General features: G+C 45.4%; 1 protein-coding gene across 1 annotated transcript in view; it reads left to right on the top strand.

Annotated features, from left to right (window-relative positions):
• Positions 1-2,447: 2,447 nt before the first annotated feature.
• PTPRT (protein tyrosine phosphatase receptor type T) overlaps positions 2,448-18,411 on the top strand; it is a 748,756-nt gene continuing 732,792 nt past the window's right edge. Inside the window, exons 1-2 of the mRNA XM_064571786.1 lie at positions 2,448-2,716; positions 15,777-15,858. Coding sequence (XP_064427856.1) covers positions 2,453-2,716; positions 15,777-15,858 — 346 coding nt within the window. The 5' untranslated portion in view covers positions 2,448-2,452. The remainder of the gene's footprint in view (positions 2,717-15,776; positions 15,859-18,411) is intronic.

Below are 18,411 nucleotides of genomic sequence, written 5' to 3'. Positions count from 1 at the left end.
AACTGAGACATCATGACCTGAGCCGAGATCAGGAGCCGGACGCTTAACTGACTGAGCCACCCAGGCGCCCCACTCCTGTGTCTATCTTTAAATTCATTCAGAACCCAGGGAGGATGGGCTATGGATGTCTGGTACCCTCTAGAACCCCAACGAGCAACAGATTGCCCAACACTTACTAGGTGGCAGCTTTAGTCTTCTGGGTATTAGGGTGAATAAATGAGGCTACTTTCTGAAGTGGCTCATCTCAACTGAGGATAAGCAGGCTTAAGGTTTCATTCCAAATGGAAGATTTTAGTGGTTAAAATAAGATTTCTAGGCAATAGTTTTTTTCTAGGTGGGAATATTCATGCCAGGATCCCCTGAGTTTATCTACTGTGTTTTATGATGCAATTTATTTCCTAGCATCATAGGGCTTTAAGTCACAGAGTTCAGCCCTCACGGTTGATTGTGGAATTTCCTTAGACATCTCTTCCATTGTCCAGGCTCTGTTTAGCCATCTGTTGCGGCAGGGAACTAACTCGCTGTGTCTCCAGGCCATTGTTAGAAGGCTCCTTGAATGGAAATATGCCTCCCGTGGTTTCTTTCCCAGCTCTGCCTCTCAGGCACCTTTATCAATTAGCAATTGCCACAGTGATGCTGCCCAGCAAATGGAGAGGGGACTCAGTGGCAAACAGCAGGGAGCATTTATTCTCCTACTTGTGGGTCTGAGCGTTGACTGTGGACTGGCAGATCGGAGCTGGGCTTGTTGACTGCATGGCTGTGCTCCGAGCTGCATGGTGGGGATGGCTTGGTTCTTTCTTACTGGCTGAGCTCCGTTCTCCACCACGCACGTCTCTTCTTGATCCTAAGCTGAAAGGGGCAGCAGCTCCCTGGGGCATATTCTCCTCATGAAAGGTGGTGGGAGTGCAAGGGGGCAAGCCCAGCTAGGCATGCATGTTTCAAACCTCTGCTTGATTTGTTCTGTTGACGTCCTATTGACCAAAGCAGTCCAAATTCAAGGGTTGGGGACACGCCCTCTGCCTCTTCTGGGAGGCCCAGGACATGGATCCAGAGAGGGTTGAAGAACTAGAAATAACCATTTAATCTGTCAAAGCAACTCCAAAGAGGCTCCCTTCCTTTCTGTGGGTAGGCAACCTGCTTAATGCTTGAAAAACAGTGGTCACGTTCACTGTAGAGCAATAGTGTAAACACTGAGTTGGAGAGAATCTGGCTTTCCTCCATCCCTTCCTGGCTGAGTGGCCCAGGGCAAGTCATTCAATCTTTAAATACAGTGAAAATCCTCTGCCTCCCAGGGTCATTCTGAAGATTAAGTTGGAGAGTATATTAAAAAGACACCTAGCATCACACTGGTACTCCTTAAGTGCTTAGTAAGTATTACCCTCCGTTCCAGGCCGAACACCTTCTAGTTGTTTCTCACATTTCCTCAGTCTTCCTTGCTTATTTGGATCCATTCTACTTCTTTCTTTCTTTTTTTTTTTTAAGATTTTATTTATTCATTTGAGACACAGAGATAGAGAGCATGAGCAGTGGGAGAGGCAGAGGGAGAGGGAGAAGAGGACTCCCGGCTGAGCCAGGACCCCGATGTGGGGCTCGATCCCAGGACCCCGGGATCATGACCTGAGCCGAAGGCAGACGCTTAACCATCTGAGCCACCCAGGCGCCCCTCCATTCTACTTCTTATATGTCCTCCTGTGATACAGAGAGTCCTTCCCTGTGCTGACTGCAATATTAATGGATAGTTTGCATTTACTCCTTGGCCTGAATGCAAGGGTCTTTGTGGAATGTGTTGGAATGACAGGTCCTGTATTGTAGAGGTTCTGCTTCCATTGAGATAGCCCGAGCTTACATGAGGTTGTATGTCACATTTCACCCTTGGAGGTTGCAGTTAGCTGTATTCCTGGGGTTTTGTTCTATGTTTCTTTAGGACCTCCTGGATAGAATGCTTCTTCTGTAAATGTTTATAGACTGCCTACTTTGTAGAAATATTAGTATATGTTACTGCCTCTTAATTTTTATTTTTTTAAAGATTTTACTTATTTTAGAGAGAGAGGGGGAAAAAAAAAAAAAACAACCATGAGTCGGGGAGGGGCAGAGGTAGAGAGAGAATCCCAAGCAGACTCCGTGCTGAGCATGGAGCCTGATGCGGTGCTCGATTCCAGGACCTCATATAGATGATGACCTGAGCTGAGATCAAGAGTTGAACGCTTAACCGACTAAGCCGCCCAGGCGCCCCTATCTCTTACTTTTTAAACTGCCTTATGGAACAGGTTTTAAAATGCCCAGTTACAGAAGAGAGAGAGGGGATGTGGCTTCCTCAGGATTGATCAGGCCCTCCTAGAGTGTCCTGATTTCCGGCCCCCACGTTGACGGGTATGACTGATTATCAGAAGGATTTTCTTTCTCTTTCTTTGTCTCTACTTCCCGTCCCCTTTGTGGGTCTCCAGGATCCTTCATGATGGTGAACAGCTCTGGGAGGGCCTCTGGCCAGAAGGCCCACCTTCTCCTGCCGACCCTGAAGGAGAATGACACCCACTGTATCGATTTCCATTACTACTTCTCCAGCCGCGACAGGTCCAGCCCGGGAGCCTTGAATGTCTATGTGAAGGTGAACGGCGGTCCCCAGGGGAATCCTGTCTGGAACGTGTCTGGGGTCGTCACCGAGGGCTGGGTGAAAGCAGAGCTTGCTATCAGCACCTTCTGGCCACATTTCTACCAGGTATGGTGTTCTTTGGTTTGATTTTTTTTTTTTAAAGTGATCCTAAATCTATATACCTCTTGCCCTACCTAGAGTTTGTTAGTCAAGAAAGACCTTCATTTACTCACTCACTGTGCACCTCGTGTTTACTGAGCCTCTCCTGGGCAGGCCTGCAGGCACAGAGGTGGTCCAGCATGGCCCCTGCTTCCCTGGAGATCATGCTCAGGGAGGCTCAGGAAGACGAGACCCGTGATACACAAGCAGTTACTGTACAGTGGGACACAGCTGGCTCTCCAGAATGCTGGGGGAACAGAGGCATGGAAGCCTTTTATAAATTAATTGCTTACAATCACCTGATGAGCAATGTACTACTATTATTCCTATTTTACGGATGAAAAATGTGAGGTTCTGAGAGCTGGGATAACTAGTCAAAAGATCACCACCCCCTCAACCCCCCATCCCCCCATCCCCCGGGGAAGAGGGTATTTGGGGAAAAGCAACTAGGAAGGCTTCCAGGCAGAGGTGGCAGCTAGGCTAAGTCTTAAAGGATGAATAAGTCATTATTGAAAAAGCAAGGAAAAGGCATTTGATTTGTCAGGTATGGTGCGTGCCGGGGGCTGGAGGAGCAAGCGAGAGAGTTTTTGCAGAGTTTGGAAATTCTCACTTGTTTAAGGGTGGGTCACAAAGGAGATACGCAGTGGCTCAGCTTGCGGAGGTGAGTAGGTCATGGCTGGCTTTGAATGCCAGGCCAAGGAGATGAAGTGTGATCCCTCGTCTAGAGCAGTGCTCCTCAAGCTGGGGCTGTGAAAGACCAGTTTTTTCCTTTCAACTCATTGTGGACCAGTCCTTTCATGACTGTAGTAAAAATGTCTCAGCAATGCCACATTGTTGCAAGAGCTTCTAAACACGTCTCCCACTTCTCCCGCTGCCTCCCGCTGCCTTCTCTCCCTGTGGGCTGAGAACACACAGGGCACAGGCTGCTGGCCGTCTGAAGAGCAGAGTGCACCACCTGTTGGGGAGCACAGCTGTGGCCTGCTTGGCCTGGGACTCTTGAAAGCTTTTCTTTTTTTAAAACCACTTTATGTATTTAAGTACATGTCATAGAATTTACCCATTTAAGTGTGCAATCCAGTGATTTTTAGTAAATCTACAAAGTTATTCAGTCATCACCATCAACCAGTTTTAGAACATTTTCATCACCCCAATAAATCATTTCTGCCTGTTGTTGAAAGGTTTTAAGTAAGAAGGTGACATAGTCAGATCGGCATTTTAGAGACCTTTCTCTAGAGTCTGCTCTGAGCTTTGTGGTGAGAAAATGGACCTGAGGCTGACAAGGTTAGTGGCTGGGAACTTCTCAGACATCCTTCAGGTCAACGTCTATGGACTGTGTTCAACAGATGGACTGTGCAGGTAGCCATAGATATTATGTAAATGAGCGTAAGCATGCAGCTGTGCTCTAATGAAACTTGATGTATAAAAACAAGTGGTGGGCCAGATTTCACCTCTGGGCCATAGTTTGCTGAACTTTGATGTAAGTAGTAAAGCTGAGGTCTAGAGATGGATACTGAAGTCCAAGATCATATAGCAAATCATTGGAAAAGCTGGGACAAGAACCTGGATGCCTAATCCCAAGACTCCTCCCCCACCCCTCCACCCTGTATAACTGAGTATAAAGTAAGTGTGTCTGTAAGTCCATGGATACCCCCAGTGAAGCCATAGGGCTCCAATTAGAAAACCCCTATCTAGGGCCTGATGCAAATGGATTATAGGATAGGGCCACAGTTGCAAGTGTAATGAGGAGGAAAAGTGATCCAGGGCAGGGACTGTTGGCCTTGCTCTTTGTTGGGATATGGAGGGGAAAGAGGACATTTCTTGGGCTCCCCCTTTATCCCAGCTCTGTGGTAAGCATACTGCCTCTCATTTACCTGTAACTCTTTGTGTTGGAGAGCAACATGTCTTGTGTTCTAGAGTAGGGCATATTATTGGTAAACTGAGGTTCCCATAATCCTTCCTAGGTCCTCTGGCACCAAGCTCAGTTTCCTGCTTTTGGGAGAAAAAGCACATTATAAGAATCTTCTACTTACTAGCTGTGTAATGTTGGATGTATCCTGTCATCTATTCTGAATCAGTTCTCTCATTTATAAAATGGAGAAGGAAATAGGTACAATGAAGGGTTCTTCCGTGGATTGAATGAGATAGCATATATATTAAACAATGTGTCAGGCTCGTGGCGGGCCTCAGTGATTGTTGGAAGGGAGGAGGAAGGGGGGGAGGAACAGGAGAAGAGGAAGGAGGAAGGATGCCTTTCGTGAAGAAATCCCCACCGTGATTGAGCCGTCCTCTGTAAGTTCTGTATCATCCCTGTGATGAGCATTCTCATCTGGGAGAGTTTTCTGATTTCTAACTTGTTGACCACTACGGCATCATTATGTTACATTACATCCTCTGAGCTTCGTGGGGACAAAGCCACTAATGTACTGAAAGCAGCAGTTTAGAACAGAAACCTCTCTTTCTCTGTCCCTCTCTGTCTGTCTGTCTCTCTCACACACACACACATGTAGCCACTAATGCATAGTCCTGTGGTCACACACCCAGAGGGGCACACACAGGTGCACCTGCACGCTCCCAGAGTCACTACCCCCACACATACCAGGGGAGAGAAGGGGGTGCTGTCCAGAGAGTCAAAGACACTTGCGGTGTGGATTTGAAAATTCATCAGACCCTGAGCTCTGGTCCTGTATGTATGATTCTGTGGACTAAATACAGTTTTAGTTTTCAGCGGTGCTGGGACTCAGATCCTGATGGCTTATGTATTCATTTATTAAAGTCATATTTCATAGTTCCAAAATTGACTTTTAGCTCCATAATACACAGGGAAATTTCATCTTTCCTATTAGGGGGCTCTGTGACACCAGGGTCTCAGCAGGGCCAGGGATGAACGTCCCCCGGCCGTGTACCCCCACCCCTGCCTCCTCCCTGAAGAGCAGGGTCTTATTAAAACCGCCTGAGCTGTGCTTTAGATCTAGGCCCCCTTGCAGGTGATATTAAGTCTGTTTTATGTTTTTAATGATTCTGCACTGTTCTGTCCCAAGATTTAGAAAAAAATAAGAGAAGTTTTTTACTGGTTTGCAGCCACCTGCTTACTCAGTTTTCCAGCACCTGCCTGGGTGAAGTTGCCTTTTATTTGGTGCTTGTAATTGCTATGTAGACCCATGAAATCTAGGGCCTGCCAGGCTTGGATTCAACTGGAATTGAGATCCAGTCTCTTTCTCAGGGATCGGGCACTAGCATCTGGCACTCTGGAGGCTTAGTAACTTCACGTACAATTTAGGGGGGTGCATCTCACAGGGCGGGCACTTTCCCACCCTTCACGCTCTCCCCCATCTCCTCTCTTTCACCTCCCCTCTTTGCTGAGCAGCGAACTCTCCTCCTCATTTTATTCAGGCCTTCTGGGGCTGGGATGGGAGAGAGGCTCTCTTGATTTCTCCCTAAGCAATTCCTCTCCATGAAAATACGTGGTCGTCTTCCTAAGAGGGGTGCTGGTGAGCCAACATTTTTCTCTCTTTGGAGAAAATGTTTGCAGCCCCTTAAAACTTTTGCTGTACAGATTCTCTGCTCAAGGACTACAAAAGGTGAGGATAGAGTGCCCCCACTCCTTTAAAGCATGTCCTGACCTATCCATCCCTTCCCCCAACATGCACACAACCTGCTTTTTGGAGAGGTTGAGGGTGACTCATCTCTGGGCCTCTCCTGGGAAATAGTTCCTGACTTTGTCCAGCAGCTCATGCATGGGGAGAGGTTTGTGCTTTTCCATGTAAGCCTTAGGAGGTCTCTAAGGTTCCAGGGTCTGGGGCATGTGTAGTTGACCGTAGGTCCATGTAGTGGCCTTGGGATTGAAGAATGTCCTGCAGAGCAGGTGAGTTTCCCAGCCTAGGCCTTCTGCCCCATCCCTGCCTGTCAGAGTCCCTGCCCCCACACACTGACATGGAGCATCCCTGGGTGTTGGCATGGTCTACTTCTACCCACCCTCCGCCCTCTGTCCTCTCTGCCCTCCCTGCCACCTGTAAACAGCACTAAAGTAGCCTCTACAATTCTTTACCCACCTCAGTGCCAGCCTCGTTGAGAGAGTTCAGTGCTGAGGGGACCTGCCTCAGCAGGTGAGTTCAGATAGGCCTTAGAGGGTCCAGCATGGACCTTTTTCCTTTTCTTTCCCTTCTGGCTCTATTTCTGATACATCCAGTCTTGTTATCTGTGTTGACTCCTCACTCCCCAGCCATTGAGGGGGTCTATCTCATGGCAGCTTGCATGATTTTTATAAAAAAAAAATTGTAATTCTGGAGTGGCATGCCCGAGATAAGACCCTCTTGGCTCCTGTATGCTTTGTGAGCATTTTGCTCTGAGTGATCTGGCAGTGATGGGGAGGACTTGCCCCAGTTCTGTCTTGGGAAGTGCTGTATTCTCCGCTGTATCCCCAGCCTGCCCTGTGGTGTAAATATCCTGTGGACCCTAGTTCTAGGATCTGAGGAGTCTGGAGACTTCATCAGGGATTTCGTGGGCTGCCATGGTCTTTTTCTCTCTGCTTCTGTACTTAGTCCCCATCACCTTTCCCCAACTCCCTTGGTTCCTGCAACTCCATATGGCTCTTTATTTCCATGTAACTCCATGTGGACCCAAAGTCCAGCTTGTGCCAGTTTCTTACAGTGGGGACTCCTATCAAAGAGTCTGTTGAGTGCGGGAACTTCAGTGGAAGCTTGAGGTGGGACTGGAGGGAATAGTTATGTTGGGTGGTGCATTAGCTTCTTCCTCCCCCCAGACCTAGCACCGTTCCCTGGGATTCCTGCTCTTACTGCCCATCCCTCTCCCCAGACTAAGAACAACAATAATAGTAATATTTATCAATATATTACCATGTATATTGCAAACCCTTTAAAATTATTAACTCATTTAATGGAAAGCCAGAGCATTCTTTCCCTTGTTTCTTTTTCTTTTTTTTTTTTTTTTAAAGATTTTATTTATTTATTCATGAGAGACAGAGAGAGAGGCAGAGGGAGAAGCAGGCTCCCAAGGAGCAGGGAGCCCGATGCGGGACTCGATCCCAGGACGCTGGGATCATGACCTGAGCCGAAGGCAGACGCTTAACCATCTGAGCCACCCAGGCGCCCTCCCTTGTTTCTTATGGGATATTTTTCTCCCATGTTTGAGAAACCCAAGTCTAACCTACCCTGATGCTTTAAAAAAAATTCTCAAGAGGAATTCTGATAAGTGAAAGATTCTCTCTCTCATTCTAGAATTGTTACTTCTGCAGAAGAAGGGAGAGCGAACAGTGAACTAATGTGTTTTCCTATCACCCATTCTCCCATGACCAGCCTTGCATTCATTAATGGAACACTTCTTAATAATTATGATACGGGTTAGACACTGGGTCATGATGCAAGAAACAGTCCAAGTGTTAAAAGAGTTCAAGTTATACTTTGATTAACTGGAAAAAAAAGTTAGAATTCTGCTTAACCATGTGTTTTGGTTAAAAGAGATTTGGACTGCTTTCCACTGAAGCCCAGTAATAGGTGTGGCTGTGCACTGTGAGCTAGGAGCCTAGGGCCTCAGTTCTCAATCTACCTCTGGCTCCCCTTCTGAGCTTTAGTAACACAGCTGTGCCCCACCCCCTTTTTAGGGCTTTTGAGAGACTGGATCAAGACTATGTAACAAATGGTCAATATTGCCAGCCTTCATTATTGTGGTTATATTTCTGTTTTTATTATTTGTATTATCATTCAGTCTCAGTTGATGAGGTGTCCTTTCTGGTCAATACCAATCCCTCACTGGAGTCCTGATCCCAATTGGCTCCTCCTTCTAGAAGCTTGTTTCATTGATTCCCTCACCCCCTTGTGTGTTATCCTATTCCCTTGATTCATTTCTCTCTACCTAAAATCATGCTTAAATCTCTACCATCCCCCCCCCAAAAAAAATCCTCTATTGTGCTTTTAGCACTTGACCTTTGGCCCTAGCTCTCTTCTCTGAATTACCTACTCTGCATTCCATGGTGACCTCATCTAGTTCATCAGTTTCAAATGACATTTAAAATGTCATTGGTATGGCATTTAAAATGTCACTGGTATAGCCAAAGCTACCATATTTGTACTTCTGGTCTTAAATCACCCATGAGCTCCAGAAACAGAATGCCAGGGTCCCACTCAACATATCCATTAAGATGTTTACTTGGCATCTCAAGCTTAGTGTGGCCAAAAAGAAATCCTGATGTTGCCCTGCCTGTGTGCCCATCACATGTTCCTTGTGTCATCTTCCTGTGTCAGTAAATGACACCAGAATCAACCTAGAAGCTCAAGCCCCAAGTTGAAGGGTCCTCAATGAGTCTTCTCTTTCCTTCACTTTTCCCCTCTTGCTCCCACAGCAATGATTTCATCTCTGCCTTCGAAATACCTCTCCAGCCATCGACGTCTTTGTTTTCCACCACCTTCATGAGAGCCATCCTTATCTTCCCATTGGATGACTACACTTTCCACAGCAGAGCCAGGAGGATCTCTGTAGAATGTAGATTAGCTTATGTCACATCCCGGCTTTAGAACTTTCCATGACTTAGAGGAAAATTCAGGCTCCCTGCCATGTCTTGTAAGACTCCATGTTGTCTGACCCTCCAGCTAATGCTCCAGCCTCACCTTGTGCCTCTCTAGCTTACTCACTGTATCCCAGCCACATCAGTCTCATTCCTGTGCTCCCATATCATCCCCAACTCTTCCCTGCCTTATGGCCTTTGCCCTCGCCCCCACATTTTCCTTGACAGGCTACTTTCATCCTTCTGGTCTCAAGTATCACCTCCATAGGGTTCTCTCCTGACCACTCTAAGTAAAGTAGACCCTCCTCCCCTTAGTTATTCACAATATTCTATTTATTTCCTTCATAATACCAATTACAAAATGAGTTTAATTTTATATATTTATTTAATGTCCATTTCCATTCGCTAGAATATGAAGTTCATCAGAGTTAGGACCTTAATTGTCTCATTCACTTTTATAGCCCCAGCATGTGTCCCAGTGTTTGGTACAGAGGAGGGTCTCTGTAAATGCTGAATGCATGCATGAATGAATGAATGAATGAATGAATGAATGAAGATACTGTTTCTGTTCCCAGTGGGTTTGGAGTTTAGGGAATGAAATGATTTGGGAACAAGCAATTACAAGATGGTGTGATAGGCTGATAGGTGCTATAGTGGAATTAATTATGCCATGGTACATGACATAGTAATAATACAGCATGAAGAGAGACACAAAAATGTAATGCACCTTAGAGCATTTAATTTTTTTGTAAGTATAAAATAGCTCATTCTTTTGCAGAAAATTTAGAAAAATCTAGAAAATTACAAAGAAAATATCCATCTGCCATAATCTTCCTGGTATCATTCAAAAGATGCATTCAGAGATTATTACCACTCCTACTTTATCTTTTTTGAATTACCTGCTCAAGTCACTTGCCAGCTTTTCTTTTGGAGGATTTATTTTGTTGATTCTTCAGAATTCTTTTTTTTTTTTTTTAAGATTTATTTATTTATTTGAGAGAGCAAGAATGAGAGAGAGTACATGAGAGGGGGGAGGGTCAGAGGGAGAAGCAGGCTCCTCGCTGAGCAGGGAGCCCGATGCGGGACTCGATCCCGGGACTCCAGGATCATGACCTGAGCTGAAGGCAGTCGCTTAACCAACTGAGCCACCCAGGTGCCCGATTCTTCAGAATTCTTGACACAAAACAGATTATTTATCTTTTAGCTGACCTAGATGTTATAAATACTATTCTCAGCTTGCCATTTGGCTTTTAATTTTGTTTCAGGCTTCTGTTAAGAAAGAAAACATACTTTGAAATCATAGTTATTATGGAAGGTATTACATATTTAAGAAATATATAATATTTCAATTTTAAGAAAATGATTTTTAAGATTTTGTCATTAATTTTTAGCCTTAGAAAACTTGTCAGAAAATACATAGGCCCAGACCTATACAGCTTGTTCTTTTTTTAATTTTTCTTTTATTATGTTATGTTAGTCACCATACAATACCTCATTAGTTTTTGATGCAGTGATCCACGCTTCATTGTTTTCGTATAACACTCAGTGCTCCATGCAGTACGTGCCCTCCTTAATACCCATCACCGGGCTAACCCATCCCCCCCCAAAAAAAAACCCCTCAGTTTGTTCCTCAGAGCCCATAGTCTCTCATGGTTCATCTCTCCCTCTGATTTCCCCCCTTCATTTTTCCCTTCCTTCTCCTAATGTCCTCCATACTATTCCTTATGTTCCACAAATAAGTGAAACCATATGATAATTGACTTTCTCTGCTTGACTTATTTCACTTAGCATAATCTCATCCAGTCCCATCCATGTTGATGTAAAAGTTGGGTATTCATCTTTTCTGATGGCTGAGTAATAGTCCATTGTATATATGGACCACATCTTCTTTATCCATTCATATGCTGAAGGGCATCTTGGCTCTTTCTACAGTTTGGCTATTGCAGACATTGTTGCTATGAACTTTGGGCCCCCGACATGGGAGCAGCCATCTACATAAGCCAGCTGTTAACCAAAATAAAGAGTCATATTGATAACAATACGTTAATTGTAGGAGACCTCAATACTCCACTCTCAGCAATAGATCATCTAAGCAGAAAATCAACAAAGAAACAAGAGCTTTGAATGACACACTGGACCAGATGGACCTCATAGATATATACAGAACATTCCACCCTAAAACAACAGAGTACTCATTCTTCTTGAGCGCACATGGAACTTTCTCCAGAATAGACCACATACTGGGTCACAAATCAGGTCTCAACCGATACCAAAAGATTGAGATTATTCCCTGCATATTCTCAGACCATAAAGCTTTAAAACTGGAACTCAATCACAAGAAAAAATTTGGAAGAAATTCAAACATGTGGAAGCTGTGACACTAGCATGACAACTGCTCTGGAAGAGGGGTTTACTAAGATAACAGGGTCCTTCAGTGGCACAGAAACAAAAATGTTTGTGTTTTGCAGAGTGGACTTAAACATTCTTGAGCAGGGAGCCCGATGCGGGACTCGATCCCGGGACTCAAGGATCATGACCTGAGCTGAAGGCAGTCGCTTAACCGACTGAGCCACCCAGGCGCCCAAAAATGACATTTTAATCCACTTAATGGTTTTTATTTTTTTCCAGTTTAAATTATACTTTGACACTTTTACATTATTTTTACAACCACTGTTTTCTGTTTATTTGCATTTTCCCATTATGCCTTTCTTCAACTTGTTATTTTTAAGTTAACTGGGTCATTTTGTGTTAGGTGTTTATCTTCTAGTGTACAATTAGATTTTGTTTATTTAGACAGTCTGAGACCTTTTCTCTATTTTAACCCATTTATATTTAATGTCACAACAAATATTTTTTCTTTTGTCATTTTTATTACACAGTTTGAATGCTTTCATGTTTTTAAATATATTTTCTGTGTTCTATTTTATTTTTTTACCCCATGGCCTTTGCTTTTGTTTTCCTTTCAGTTATTGAAAATGTAATTAGATACTTAATTCTTTATAGTAAGGTCTTCTGTTGACTTTCTTCTGTGCAGGCTGTGGCATTTATCCTTTATTTAGCCTTTTATTTCTGCAGACTTTCCCACACTCCCTACACATTTTTGTTTCTGTGCCACTGAAGGACCCTGTTATCTTAGTAAACCCCTCTTCCAGAGCAGTTGTCATGCTAGTGTCAGATGCTCTCTGTTTGGTGTGACTGTCATCCCCAAGTCATTTTACATAATCCCTAGGGAGCCATGTGTGTTGTTAATGGTTGATCTTACCACCCAAGGAAGCTGCCTCTTGGCAAGTATCGCCACCCTCTCCACCAGTTCTCTGCTCTCTCATTATAGCTGCTGGAGTTCTGGGCTCCACTGAGACCACTGGCCTCTGAATCCGTTAACTGGGAATGACCACATGGGCCACAAAAAGTTTCCATGTGAATGTTTTCCTGTTGGTCTCATCACCCATCTTACATTCTATCCACAGGCTTGAAGTGAGGAGTGAAAGACAGGAGGGAGAAGGGTCCATTGTATAGGCTATTGAGGTAGTAGAGATGAAGAACAATGAAGATTTGAACCAGAGCCATTGGACTGGAATCAAATTGGCTTTGACTTACAAAATGGTTGCTTCATATGGTTCAACTTAATAGCAGAAATGGAAAGACATGGCCAGATTTAGAAATATTAAGTCAGAATCAAAAAGAAAATGAGAAGCAAGGCAGAAGGGGAAGCCCCAGCAGATGCCCAAATCCCAGTCGTCAGTGACTGGGTGGGTCATAGGGCAACCCACTGAGGACCATATTTCAGGAAGGATAATGGGGCTGTGGGGGAGACAATTTGATAGGGAAGCTGTTCAGATTTGTTGCATACAGACTGTGTTTGAGACATCTGTATATAGTATCTGCAGAAAAATGCAGATCTCTTAGTTGGGTGAGACTGCTGTTCAGTGAAAAGTATGGAGTGGGGCTGGACTTGGGATTGTCGGTGAATTGGCAGCCATTGCAGAGTGTGCTCAGTAAAAACATGAGTAGAGGAACCTGACATTTCAGGGATAGATGTAGGAGGAGAAGTGCCTACAAAGAAACTTATGGTAGTATAGATAGTCCCAGATCTGTGAGGAAAAACCATGAGAGTGAAGTGTCACTTGAGCCAAAACAAGAGAGATCCAGAAAGGGAGAAGCTACAAACATTGATAATTGTAGAAAAATGGTCAAGTATTAATAATAATTATTGGCAAACATTGAGTACCAACCATGTGCCATACATTGTTCTAAATAGTGTATTAACTCCTTTAATATGAAAACTTATCTAGTAAAGTGGACACTATAATTACAGATGAGGAAACTGAGGCACAGAGCAGTAAGATAACTTGCCCAAAGTCACACACTAGTGAGTGGTGTAGCCAAGACTGGAACCCAGGCATTCTGATCCAGAGCCCAAGCACTACACTATCTTCCTTCTTAAGATAAGGATTGAAAATTGTCCATTAGATTTAGCAACTCTGATGTTACTGGTATTTGCCATGAGAGCTGTTCTGGGGAAAGTGTTGGGGACAAAGTCAAGATCATAGTGGGGAGTGGAGTTTTGCAGTGGGAAGTAAGGGAGTGTTGAGAGTGAGTGTAGATAAAACTGTTGAGAATCCCACATGTGATTGAAACACAGCTAGACTGTGCTGGAGCAGAACCTGTTGGCCAAGGGTAGCTTTTAAAGAATAAGAGAAGCCCCAGTATTTACGTGTGCCAAAATCAGGGATAAAAGAGTTCAGAGATACAGGCTAAAGATAACCAAGAAGGACCAAGAAGCTGGAACAGGCAGTAGAGGTGAGGAGGGGTCAAGAGCACCAGCATGCCTTGAGGAGAGGAGGCAGTGGTTGGTTGTGGTAATCCGAGGTGTAATCTAACCTCTGATCGATGGGCAAGAAGTTAGAAATGAGCCCCTCTCCTGTCCCCTTACCTGTTGAAGATGTGCTGTGGGTGTGTGCTGGGGTTGGGTGGGTGATGTTGAAGGGGGACGTTTGTGTGGGGCACAGCAGTGGAGAAGGCAAGTTTGCAATAGACTTGTCAAATTTGGAATGAGGGTGTGAAAGAATTAGGGCTTTGAGTGAGATCAGTGTGGATGGTTAGCTAGTGCGGTGGGGCGGCCCTGGGCTTGCTGAGAATACAGGAGGTCCGGGCCATCATACAGGCTCTAGGAAGGGTGAGGTCCAGGGTACAATGTGAGCCGCAGGGGCAGGTTTAAAAGGAGTGAGGGGCAGGAGGCTGTGTCAGAATACCGGTGGATGGAATTTCCGGTTTCTGGAGTGGACAAGGATGTGGATGTGGCCGAAGCTGGTTGGGAGATAAAGACCATGGAATTAGGGAGGTCAAGGGCATCGTTCATGGTGTTCATATAGGCAGTCACATCTCCTAGGCGAAGTTAGACAGTGGGTGGCAAGGAAAGCTGTTAACTGAGTTTTTTTTTTTTTTTTTTTAAGATTTTATTTATTTATTTGAGACAGAGAGAATGAGAGAGACAGAGAGCACATGAGGGGGGGAGGGTCAGAGGGAGAAGCAGGCTCCCTGCCAAGCAGGGAGCCCGATGCGGGACTCGATCCTGGGACTCCAGGATCATGACCTGAGCTGAAGGCAGTCGCTTAACCAACTGAGCCACCCAGGCACCCTGTTAACTGAGTTTTAAAAGCTCTACTGAAATACATGGTTTGGGTGAGAGAGTCAGAATGGAGAATTCAAAGAACTTGTTGCCTTTGGATTCCTGGATACCAGCATTTGTGCATGGGGCTTATCTTCAAGAGGTGTTATTAAGAAATTCAAGATGGGAGAGAGAGACAAACCAAGAAACAGACTCTTAACTATGGAGAACAAACTGATGGGGGGAGGAGGGAATGGGACCAGAGAGGAGAGGGGGGCTGGGGGGGATTGGACAAATAAGGATGGGGGTCGAGGAGTGCACATGCTGTGTTGAGCACTGGGTGTGGTATGGAAGTGTTGAATCACTGTGTTGTACACCCGAAACTAATATAACACTGAATGTTAACTGTATTGGAATTAAAATTAAAAAAAAAATTCAGATGGCATATATTCCTGGGGGATGTAGAATCAAATCAGGGTAAACCCTCCTTGGCTTATGGTAGCTTCCAAGGCAAGCTCCTCTGTCACACTTCATAAGAAAGTTGGGGTATTAGGAAGTAATTCTCCTCTGTGCTTCCTTGAAACAACAATGAAAAAGGTGCAGATTGGGGTTTCAGGCCATGCTTGGGTTGTTCTTCTGCATTCAAGCGTTATTTCTGAAATCCATTAAAAATGTTCCATGTGGCTGACTCTTCTTTTGCTGGTCATTAGAATGTGGCCTTTTTTTTTAAATCTTGTTTTGAAAATCCGAGTCCATTGCCAGGGTAGTGTACAAGGCTAATAGAAGGCCTCTTTGGGAGGTTCTGGTGGGAAGCTGAAACATAGAGGGTTTGGGGGCTGGGCAGCTTCCTGTGATGCCTACAACTACTTCTGTGAAATTGACTCCCACCCTGTGTGTTGCAGGTGATATTTGAATCCGTCTCTTTGAAGGGTCATCCTGGCTACATCGCTGTGGACGAGGTCCGGGTCCTTGCTCATCCATGCAGTAAGTCTGCTCCCTCCTCCTCACACAGCCCCACTCCCTGCCAGACTGGGGAGCTTGGAGCCTGCAGTCCCCCCCCATTCATTCAGCTCACAACCATCTCTGGCTCGCTCTCTCTTTTTTAATCCTTCAGAAATGCTTACATACTCAGTGCAATCAGTCCTGAATAAATTCGTAATTTTGCTGGCCTGTTCAACAGGCAGCACCTACAGGAATTTGCAGAGTGGCAAAACATCTTTGTTTGAATCTGTCTCCGTCGTTAAGGGAGTCTAAAGTCCTGATTGTTTATTAGTGGGATTCTGACCACCGAAGTGGAAGAATTAGAAGGCTTTGGATAGAATCTTGTGCAATTGTCTTAAAAAAAGACCACCACCAAAACACTGAGCAAATTAGTACACTGTTCACTCACAGGGAAAAGTACCCCAAAGCTATTAATTCTTTAAAAGTACTTTTAAATACACTCATCAGCTCTGTGTAGGCATTGGGAGAGTTTTCTCACAGTGGTTAGTGCTCACGGTCCAGTGTCAAGAGTCCTTGAAGGCATACTGCTCCTCTGTGCCCATCCAGTCTCCCCCTCGAAGTTCGCTCTCTTTGCTGTGTTTAGTCTCAGATATCTTAATGTGTTTGTGCAAGGACCTGTGGTTCCCAGTTTCACGAAATCCCAGAGGGGAGTTGGATGGCATCCTATCTAGTGACATTTGGTTGGGAGGGCTGTAGTCAAAGGAATATGCATGGGGGTGATGGCCGCCCCCAGGAGGGCTAGCTGGGATACCAGCCCCATTAGTTTGTTAGCATTCTGCATATTGGAGATTCCCATTAATTTCTTGGCAGCCAGCTGGTTCCAGGTAACTCCTGGAGGGCTCGCTCTACTCCCTCCTCGTAGCCATGAGTTACGCTATTGGTTGTGGTGCAGTTTGCTATTTCCTCAAGAAGTGTCATGCCCCTTGTTGTTAGAGGCCTTTCAGTCCTTTCATTTTGGGGCTCTTCTCATGTCCGCCCCATCCATGTTGCTTTAATTGAAATGACACTTTCCACTTCTGCTGCAATGAATTTGTTAGAACTTGAACATCACTTCCTTCCCCAGTACTAGAATGCCAATTGTTTGACTCATTGCTTAGAGCACCTCTCTGGAGGAATTTGGGATAGGTTCCAAGGGGTTTTGGCTAGGCGGTGTTTGGGATCATTGTGTTTTGTGTCTCTGCAAGGGAGCCCTTCTTCCCCGAAACCAGCCAGCTTCTCAGGAATGCTGAGATCATACGAGATTCTTCATTACTCTGGCCTGAGCTTCCTGCCCTCTGGGTTACTTGCTGGGTGTTTGGGATTTCCTTAGGTGGGTCTGTCCATGCAGTCATGCCTGCTGAACCAGACCTCATGTGAAGAGGGTCCCAGAAATCCCCCCAGCCATGCAGTGGGAATTTTCACCTCTGTTATAAGGCCCAACCTGATTCCTGTTCCTTATTCCAACCTCAACTCTGCCTTAACTCCAAGTGCTGTTGCCTTAACTCCATGCACCATTTTTATAGTAGATAGTTAATCCAACTCACCCCGATTAAGCTTTCCCCTCCCTGGCCTTCTGGGAATCAGGATTAGCTGCCCGTTAAGGAATGACCTTTGATCTCACCCTGGACAACTGCTGCAGGACGTGTTTGCCCTCCCTGTGGTCCACCTAACCCCACACACTCAGCTCTGCCCAGCTCCCAGTTTTGAGGTGGTCTCTGTGAGGCAGGGTTCAGTTTCCCCAAGCCCTGCACACATCCCATCCTCGCTAGGGACGCTCACCTCTGCTGTGTCCAGCTGCATCCCTGCTTCTTACCCTATACTTGGTTTTTCTAGTAGGTGACTTTTGGCCCTTCCCAGGAGAATCTGGCCTGGCTCTCTTGTCGGGGATCCCAGATCTCTCTACTCAGAGTGGGGAATTTTCACCTCTGTCGTGAGGCCCAACCTGATTCCTGTCCCTTGTTTCAATCTCAACTCTGCCTTAACTTCAAGCACTGGTTTGCTGTTAAAGCCAAATGCTTCCTTCTCTCTGAGACGTCTGTATGGGAAAGGGTTCTCTGGAGGGTGTTTAGATGCTTTTACACCCTAAAGCCTCATGCCCCCCCTTGGAGTACTGCCCCCCCTCCCCAGCCTCACTGGGGCTGCTCCTGAATTTAGGATTCTCCCTGACAGCCTTGTATTCCTCCTGCTGAGGAGTGTGGATTGCATGGTTATGGAATTGCTGAGAGCCAGTTAGCCAGCAAATGGGCCACAGGATATAACTCAGAAGGACGTGACTCTGGCTGTGTTCCTGGGTAATGGGAGTACAATGCAGAGTTTAGCCTCGATGCTTAGGCAGCTTGGGCTTAAACTTCCCAGAAATCAAAAAGTGAGGACTCTGTGATAGTGGCTGGAATTGGAAAAATTCCACTGAACAGTATGTACAAATCCTGGCGATGCGTATAGTCTGCAGGGGTCTGTACACACAGCTCCTGAGTTGCATAGAGTTGAGCGGTGCCTCGCAAAGGCCCCTTCTCCAGTTGGGTGCTCAGTCCACAGCCACTCCAGCTCTTCACTCCT

Source organism: Mirounga angustirostris, unplaced genomic scaffold (genome assembly GCF_029215605.1).
Source record: "Mirounga angustirostris isolate CCGP_5_RB_7025 unplaced genomic scaffold, mMirAng1.0.hap1 SCAF_10, whole genome shotgun sequence".
Lineage (NCBI taxonomy): Eukaryota > Metazoa > Chordata > Mammalia > Carnivora > Phocidae > Mirounga > Mirounga angustirostris.
The sequence above is the reverse complement of the archived record's forward strand: the minus strand, read 5'-3'. Positions and strand labels throughout refer to the sequence as shown.